The sequence below is a fragment of the Vicia villosa genome, linkage group LG6 (assembly GCF_029867415.1).
Source record: "Vicia villosa cultivar HV-30 ecotype Madison, WI linkage group LG6, Vvil1.0, whole genome shotgun sequence".
NCBI classification, from domain to species: Eukaryota; Viridiplantae; Streptophyta; class Magnoliopsida; order Fabales; family Fabaceae; genus Vicia; species Vicia villosa.
Window position 1 is genome coordinate 153,671,079 of NC_081185.1, and position 9,276 is coordinate 153,680,354.

Consider the following 9,276-nt stretch of genomic DNA (forward strand, 5'->3'; position numbering starts at 1 on the left):
TAACCAGACAAGCCGATAGATTCACGATTCCTTCGCAACGATCTTCTCTAGCCCAAGCATCTTCAAATCTAAAGATGTACCTCCTCCCTTTTTCCTCCTCATTCGACTGACTCTCCAGCACCAGTCTCACTGCAGTAGATTGTTAGCTTTCTTAATATTAACCTGATGTGGCCCTATTTACATTTTATTGAAGAAAACAACTTTGAATTTATTGTGATTCTCGATATGCACCTCTTTAATGAATTATAATGTGATAACTGAAAATAATTAACTGAAATTTTATTAAATATCAAATAAATTTATTAAATCATCAACTTTTGACGTTAAACTTTTTCAAAACATCATTATTTATCTTTAATTTCAGCATTCACCATCCAATCACAACTATAAACAAACATAATAATTTTATAAAAGGTAGTTAAGTACAATTATTTTTCTAAAATTCATGTACATGAAACTTACTATAATATCTTCAATGATATTATAGTAGTTTATATATTAATAATACAAATATTAGTTAGTTTATAAACAGTTGACCTTAGCTTTATAGTTATAGTAGTGACAGGAGAGAGTACAATTTTTTAAAGAGTTTATATACACAATTACAAGGATTAATCTTCAAATGTTGCAAAGGTACATTGGCCTTCAGTTACAAGAAGAAAACAAATCATAATCATGAATTTTCTCTTTCTAATGCATTGTGTGCGAGTATCATAAAATTTCAACAATGGTTTGTTGTCTCCCATCGTAGTTCCAGCCATCAAGACTAACTCTAGGAGTGACACTCGGAGGAACCTCGAAAGATATATTAACAGACATGCTCTCTCCTGGGACCAGTGAAAAATAGTTATCTGAGTAATGAACAGGAAGAATTCTCGTGTCTTCACCCTCTTTATATTCCGTCTTTGAAGCATGAACAGAGAGATGAAGAAAGAAAGCAACACCTACATCATTCCCATTTATTTCAGAAACCTTCAAACCATCAGTTTTCCCAGCAAAACATCTATGTATCCTCTTGAACAAACCAGTTTCATGTTCTTTTCCAGTCCTACATGCACTATCTGTTGAAATTGAACTGTGCTCTATGGTTGGAAATTTGGAGTCTGGTGGGCTTTTAGATGTGTTTGTCACAAGCACTTGAATATTATAAGCGGACTCAACAACGGAAACCTTTGACGTTATCTTGAGAGGTATTTTCTTTTCTCTATATGGCTCCAATAACTTGTAATCTCCACCAGGAAGATGCAACCAATAAAAGTTTCTCGATATAATTCTATGATCTGACATGTTATACAGTTTGAGAAGAAGAAAGTAGACCGGTTTTGGATTTGTTGACTTTGGATACCTCATCTCAACAATAGATGCAGCCTCTTTTGGTAGCACAGAGAGATTTTCATGAACTTTGTAGTATGGACATGTTCCTTCCAGATCCCACACTGAAGCTTCAATTGCTACATTAGACAATTCTTCTGATGTAGTATTAACAACCTGTTATTAGAAGGAAGATAAAATGATGCAAAACCATTATTGAACTATTCCTAGTTCCTACATAACTGGTCTAAATAATAAATTGCAATACAAATTGTGAATTATGCAATTGACCAGTTTGTTACACTAGTAATCTCTATAACTTGTTACTTCGGCACCATATCTCGAATTTTGTGTCTTAGCATTTGCAAAATAATAAGTCTCATTTTATCACGAATTCATAAAACTAGGAACTTTAGTTAGGCATTTACCTCTATAAAATATGTAGCTAGATTAAGCTGAACATGAATGGGTTCCGCAGCACAGCGACAACCATAGAAACCTGCTGTTTGGTCAAGTAGGTGATCATAAAATTGACCTCTCAGACCAGTCCAAGGATTTTGAGACTTCCATATTAATACACCTGTATATTTACTCCACATACGAGAAGTCCATCCCTCCAGAAGTGCTCTATATTGTATGTAGTTAACAAGCTGTGCCTGAGTAAATTATGGCTTAAAATTTAAACAACTTTATCTTGAGAACGGCGAAAATAAGATGATGAAAAATGTATCACTAATGGCCACCAGGATGAAGGTTTCACTTACTTTCAAACAAAAATCATCAAGATCTTTGACAGTAGTACCATATAGCTGAATCTGATCATGAACCTTATTTGGTTTAGAATAAGGAATGTATTTATGGTATTCCCATATGGGATTTGGAACTTCTTCTACATAACCATCCGGAAGTTTCTTAAACACAGGTATCTGCCATCCTGCTGACGGCATTGTTGCTCTTATGGTTGATGCAACTGGCATTCCCACAGAACCAACCTCTGGATTGAATCCATAATTGTAAAAGGAATCCTTGAAGAAGTCTTCAGGATTTTGAATTTCATAAGGACCATCAGTGAAGTTCCCCATCCCATCAGCAAACCCATCCCACATTGATCCCTGAACGTAAATGCGTGTACCGTCGAGGTATTGGCTAGGATCCTTCGGGCTAGGATCCCTCAACACCGGGGACAAGTCTCCTACAGATTTGGTGTTATCAACTACACTTTCAAAATCAGGATGGAGCCTCAAATCAATTTTCAAAGCAGCATTTATATCATCTGGCGGAGTTTGTTCATTTCCACCCACCCATAGCGCAAGACTAGGATGGTTTCTTAGAAGTTTGACTGTGTCTCTTGCACAAAACAAGAAAAGGTCATGATCCAGCGGACCTTGTGGATTAGATACTGGGTCTCCACGTCCATCAACATCCCCTGTAATCCAGAACTCTTGCCATACCTACAAAATTGAAAACAATAAAATGGTTAAGTTTCAAAACACATGCTACCACTAATGTAATATAAAATCAACGAACCAAAAAATTGAATTAGACCAAGGATTCTCTGGTTAAAGCTATATAAGCATCGAAATGTGACAAGTTAAAAACACCTTTCAGAAAGAAAAAAAACGTTACAATATTTGTTTGTACAGGGTATGAATACCAAATCATAAGCAGAAGATCCCATAATGCAAACAGACCATTCAACTAAAATCACCCTCTAGAAACAACAAACAATGATAAAAACAACCAAGTCAGGTACCGCTAGGTGAGAATGATGTTATAAGTCACTGACACTGTCATGTATTAAATTAGAAGATAGATTTTTGCTTCTCTTAATGTTTTGTTGAATATTTGGTATCAGTCTACCTGTGTTAGACTATACTGCATCTGGCCAACCCTCCTAGTCAGAACTTCTGAAGTCTTTTTTACATATCTTTCAAACTACATAAGGCGAGATTCTACAATCTTTTCTATATTGGCCAATATCAAAAATTTCTCAACAATGTATTCTAACTCCATCAAGACTGTGCGACCACTTTTCCATTTTAACATTCTCATCTCTCCAAGGTTGAGTTTATTATCTTGTTTACCCTTTATTATCCAACATGCAGTTCCATGTAAAGCATTACAATTTACAACTTTTGTAGTTGTATAGTAAAATTTCTCTTTTAAGTTTGAGGCTTATGGAGTTATGGTTAACATCTTCCTATCTCTCTGTTATTTTGTATAATTGACGTCAGGTACTTAAAACGCAAGCTTTGCTGTATTCTATATTCTGAAATTTTCACCTTTAAACTATGATTGTGACTTCTGCTAAATTTGCATTTCATACACTCTGCTTTACTCCTACATCAACAACAGATATTTTGTATTTCTAACTTGTTTCTATAGTCCTAACTTTGCACTTATTTATTTCTAACATGTGACTATTGCTAAATTTGCATTTCATAAACTCTGCTTTAATCCTGCTTCAACAGAAATTTTGTATTTAACTTTATTCTATGATTATAACTTTTCATTTACTTCTCTCAATTCGCCAAGTAAAAGTATGTCATTCACACATGGCGCACCCTGTGGGATCATCTCTTGAATATGTTCGGTAAGCACAGTTTGAACCTAGATAAAAATAGGGCTTGATAAATAATAGGGCTTAATAAAAGGATAGGTCTTAATAAAAGAAGATCAGAAGCAAAACCCTACCTTTCTCAACATTAGAGTCCAAAAAATAAGCGGTTAACAAATAATATTGAATAGTAGGATGAACAGCATCAACCTGCTTTTGATCATGATGATTAAGTGGCTAAGTTAATACAAAAATTGTTATTCATACACAAGTCCTTATAATGGATAAGATTGCGAGCAAACCATATGTACATACAGCAGAGTAGCATTAATGTAATAAATTCATTAAAAATATAAGAAAAGGAGAAAAATACTAACATGTAGCAATGAAATATAAAAAGACTGAAGCTTACCAGAAGGCCGTAATAATCACAATAATGATAAAACTCTGGCCTTTCTGTCAGTCCACCACCCCAGCATCTTATCATGTTAAAATTCATATCTGCGTGAAACTTGATATCTGTATTATACCTCTTCTTCGAAAGCCGCAGTAACCCATCAGACAGTATCCAGTTAGCCCCACGAATAAAAACCGGTTCCCCATTGACTTTAAATAGCCTATAAATAAGATACATGCAGTAAAACATATGTGGAGACAGTTTAAAGATTGAATTAATTTTATAAAAGTAAAAGTTAGACAAACAAGCAATGAAGAAATGTGAGTAATTGCCATACCTTCCGCCAGTAGCATTATCAATTTGGCTCTCAATTTTGCGGAATCCAAAGAGATGGCTCCATGAATCAGACTCACCAAATCCTTTAACATCAATGCTAATGACAACACTGTATAGAGTTTGCTTTCCCATTCCATTGGGCCACCATAAATCGGGCTTGTAGAAGAAAAGCTGTTAATGCAAACAATCAACACTTGAACAGAACCACTGAAACTTAAACCCTAATATGTGCAAGTTAACAGGATTAGTAGTAAAGGATGCTAGATCATAGTATATCCTTGATGTTAGAAAAAAGGTTGTCCTTCTGACTATTTGAGCTGCTTTAAACTTTTCTTTGGTGTGACATAATTTATAATATCATTGAATAATGATTCTTTTATCGATAGATCACAAGGAACACTACCAGAAAACATACAGTAGTGAACAAGACATTAAAACAGAGAGTCCTTTGTTTCAGGGAAACCGGAATGGAAGTTGCAACTAACTTTTACAATACAACAAATTAGGAAATAACACATAAACTAAGAAAAGAGATAGTTTACTATCATAAGACAATTCCTATCCAACAAATTCGAGAGGCTTGGTCTCTCAATTTCAAGAATTCTAGAGTTTAGTCTCTCCCTTTTAATATCCTGTCCCAAAATAAAGGCTTACTGACTTTTCCTTTTATTTCCCTATCTATTCAATAATAATCTAATGCATAACTGTTGTCTAATACAATAATTGCTGCCTAATAACATAATAACCTGTCTAATACAATAATTGCTGCCTAATAACATAATAACCGTAGCCTAATAACATGATAATACAACAATTCTTATGCATAACTAGAGTTGTCAAACACGCTGGCACAGTCCAGTCCGTTGTGGCCTTAAGGGCCCAGCTGCATAAATGGGCCAGCTTGGACCGGCCATCTTGTTATTGTGCTGCACATTATTGAGAATGACTCGTTACCTTTATATTAATTTAGGGTATCTTAGAGTATCTTTTGTATCAAATTAGATATTAGTTATTATTATCATGATTTGTTCTTGAATGAGTTGAAGGTTTATAAACACGGCAGATAAAACCTTTTCATAAGCACAGTTAACATTGTTACTGACCTCAGGAAATGTATATTGCACCCGTGATTCTGCAGGAATTGAGAGGTTTTGAGTTTGAAGATGCTCTACCAAGCAAATGTTATCCTCAAGTTCCAATGTAACTTGGACAGTCAAAGAGCACTCAGCACTCCAAGAGCTCCTGTTTTCCAATTCAGTAGTTGCATGTAAATATGCTCTCTCATAATTGTCAAAGAATGATGAAACCAAGTGGGGATCAATAATTTTTACAGGCTGCACGAAATACAGACGCTGTAATCATCATCTGACCAAGCAACAAACAGAAGCGCCAACATATATAGAAAGGTAAAAAAATCAATTCTGAAGTAGAGAATATGTAACCGGATATATGGAATGTATGAACTGCATTAAAAGCTAAAATCTACATAGTAACTCTGATGTCTATCCCATACCCCTGCACTATTCTGGTTTGATTTTCCAGACATCTTAGTGACTTTGCAAAGCAATTTTCATAAAGCCAATACATACGCTTGGAATTGGAATTCAACAAAATTCAACCATGAATCACCAAAGGACTGGGACCAATAATGCATTAAACAAAGCGGATGAGAGAGGGAAATGGAAGGCTTGGATGATTTATCTCATGGAAAATCCTAATGTTAAAGAATAAGTAATAATATTAGATATTGGAATGAACTAAACTAAAAAATACAACTCACCCCAGTAACCGAAATGGAAACCTCATCCCATATTCCAGTATTCCTATCTCTGCAATCAAATTTAACATTTGCATTAGGTGCATATATACTTTGCTTTGCATGGCCTCTCAATAATTCCTGTTCTCTTAAAATTTCAAACAGCAAACAAGTAACGCCCAAAATGCCCTACAATTTTCTTTATATATACCTGGCATTTCCTAACCAAACTAGAAAAGTAATGTAATGATAGGGTTTCAATTTAATGAAAAAATAAATAATTATATATAGAAAAAAGAAAGGTATTAACACATTACAAGTAACAGCAATGTCACCTTATAGGAGTCATCCAGTCCCAACCTTCAACATACTGTGTGGTTACATCCTTTCCTATCTACAAAACAACAAAATAAACTGAATTAGATATTCCACATGCACAACTTTTTTTCCTCTCTCACACTTATCATTCCCTCAACTCTTGATTAATTTCAGTCTCTCGAAACACCAGAACAGATGCTTAAACCTTTCATGAAAGGTATGCAAATAGAACTGATAAAAATCAGGGATCAGATGTACTACTTTAATTACCAACCTCGTGATCACCACCTTGCCCCCCTTCAGGAGGAATCGTCCCAGGATGATCCGGAGGATGAACAAGAACAGCAAGCAGATTATTACCATCAGGATGAAGAATATCAGTGACATCAATAGAGTGCCTTCGAAACATTCCTTTCGGAAGAACAGTTTTGTGGCCATTTAAATACACATCAGCAGAGTAATTAATTCCTCGAAAGTTCAAATCACAGTACTGATTAGTAGTTGACTGCAAAAACATAACGTAATTACTCCCTCTGTCCCAAATTATAAATCACTTCGCAAAAAAAAAAAAAATTGTCCCATCTTCATCCATCAAAAATAAAATTATCAAACTAGAAACAAGTTTTGTCCATCGCGTATCACGGAAAATAGCGGTTTATTCAAACTTCTCTATGCTATGGTTCTACAGCGCCACTATTTGACAATACTATATACACTTCTACTAAATAGCATATATAACATATAGCAAATCTACAGTTGTTCAAAAAAAAAAAGAACCGAACTAAATCGCCCGAACCGAACTGAAGTTAAAATAGCCGAACAGCTATGTTTGCACTGAACCGAACCATATTGCACAAACAGTTCTAGAACCGAACCATATAGCAAGTAAACGAAACCGAAATTGAAACTGAACCGAAATTAAAAATAAAAAAATACTAAAAACAAAATTTCTAAAAAATAGTTTAACGGTTTCTGTAACAAATGATTTGTGAAAAATTGTCTTTTAACAGCTCGAAAAATTAGAACGGTTCGGTTCAGTTCGAGTAAATTTTTACTATAGTTCAGTTTGGTTCAGTTTTCTCACCAAACTGTACCGTGAACAGTCCTACGCAAAACAATAGTGATTTGTTCAAATTCCTTTACTTTATAGCACTACTATAATGCAACTAAGGTTTTAAAAAGCGGTTGCAGTTGCGCAAAGGGCTTTCGCGATTTCGGTCGGTAGAGGTGTTGCTGATTGCAACCATCGTCCCGGTGTATTTAACCACAATTTGTTCTTTTAACATAAAAAGGATGAATAACGGTAGTATATATTGGCACCTGCTAATACCATTTAGTCGCGGCAGCATAAATAGAAAGTTAATTGCAAATTATGAAACTATGAGAACTGAATAGATGTATAACAATGTAGTGAAGAAGAAAACGCACAAGGTTGCAGTGAAAGGTTGTGAAAAACCAGAAAGTGTAAAAGTCTCTTCCGGAATCAGCGATATCTATGATAGCTTCATTTTGAAGTCCATAGAAAGGATCTGGAACGATCTTGTTCTTCACCAAGGTAGCTAGAACGCTGTGAAGTGAAATCAATGAGGAGCAATGAGAGCGAGTAAGCGAGACAGAAAAATAGAGAAAAAGTCAGGAATGAGAGTAGAAGATTACGTTCCGGGAACGACGGCTTCGATCCATGGGGGATTGGGGGAAGTAGGAGGGTGAGTAGTGGTGAGCTGAGTTCCGGTGAATTGGACCTCGGTGGACCTGGCTGCTAACCAACCACCGTCGAGTATGGTTTTCCGGTGGTGCTCCTCCGCCATGAATAACCCTAAATTGAAGTCAGGGAATGGTACCGGCGGTGGTTATGTCGGTTAACATTAAACAGTAAACAAGTAAAACAGTGTAGTTGAATTTATGTGTCAATGAATTTATATTCAAATTATAAAGTTTCTCTTTAAAAAGTTATATATTTTTCATTTAATAAATATATAAAATACAAAAAAATAATAATAATTAATTAAGTGTTACTGACTTTTATGAAAATTTATTCACAATAATAAATAACTAATTTTAATTTCTTTATAAAAATATTATTTACTCAATTACCGTTTTGATCTTATATTTTAAATTATTCACAAAATTAATTTCTCTATTTTAAAACTCAAATTTGATAATATATTTTATAATAAATCATTTATGATAGCATATCAAGTTTCACAAGAGTCAACGTCATTAAAAAATAAATATGTTGAGTGAAAATATAAAAAAAAAATGACTAAAAATATTTGAATTTAATATATTCGAGACCTATTTTGTGAGGAGCTGAAATAAGGAGAGTAAAATTTTCATTAAAACAAAAACATCAATAAATAATTATGTTAAATATGTCATATAAAATAATATTATGTGTAAATGAAAAAACAACAATTGCAAAAAATTTATATGTATTTTTTTTATAAAAATAATTAATAGTGACAATTTTGAAATTGTAATGATAATTTTACTTTTTAATTTTTAATTTCTAATAAATTTTTAAATTTAATATCATTTTTGTCTATTTATTAGTTATATCATATTTAATTTTAATTTTTCTATTCAAATTCTATTTTATAA

General features: G+C 33.8%; 1 protein-coding gene across 1 annotated transcript; it reads right to left on the reverse strand.

Moving 5' to 3' along the window:
* Positions 1-417: 417 nt before the first annotated feature.
* On the reverse strand, positions 418-8,581 carry LOC131610606 (mannosylglycoprotein endo-beta-mannosidase-like). The gene is made up of 11 exons (XM_058882595.1): positions 8,332-8,581; positions 8,104-8,242; positions 6,950-7,180; positions 6,693-6,751; positions 6,382-6,430; positions 5,705-5,935; positions 4,603-4,772; positions 4,281-4,485; positions 2,076-2,762; positions 1,740-1,967; positions 418-1,488 (listed from the first exon to the last, which is right to left on the reverse strand). The coding sequence occupies exons 1-11, from the start codon at positions 8,481-8,483 to the stop codon at positions 712-714; spliced, it is 2,928 nt and encodes a 975-aa protein (XP_058738578.1). The 5' UTR covers positions 8,484-8,581; the 3' UTR covers positions 418-711.
* Positions 8,582-9,276: the final 695 nt, after the last annotated feature.

What these genes read in the sequence shown, in the direction of transcription:
- LOC131610606 (XM_058882595.1), bottom strand. Translation starts at nt 8,483, where the DNA reads ATGGCGGAGGAGCACCACCGGAAAACCATACTCGACGGTGGTTGGTTA. An exon ending in GAAGCCGTCGTTCCCGGAAC is followed by an intron (nt 8,243 to 8,331) that starts GTAATCTTCTAC and finishes TTCACTTCACAG; the next exon opens with CGTTCTAGCTACCTTGGTGA. An exon ending in GATAATGCTACTGGCGGAAG is followed by an intron (nt 4,486 to 4,602) that starts GTATGGCAATTA and finishes TCTTATTTATAG; the next exon opens with GCTATTTAAAGTCAATGGGG.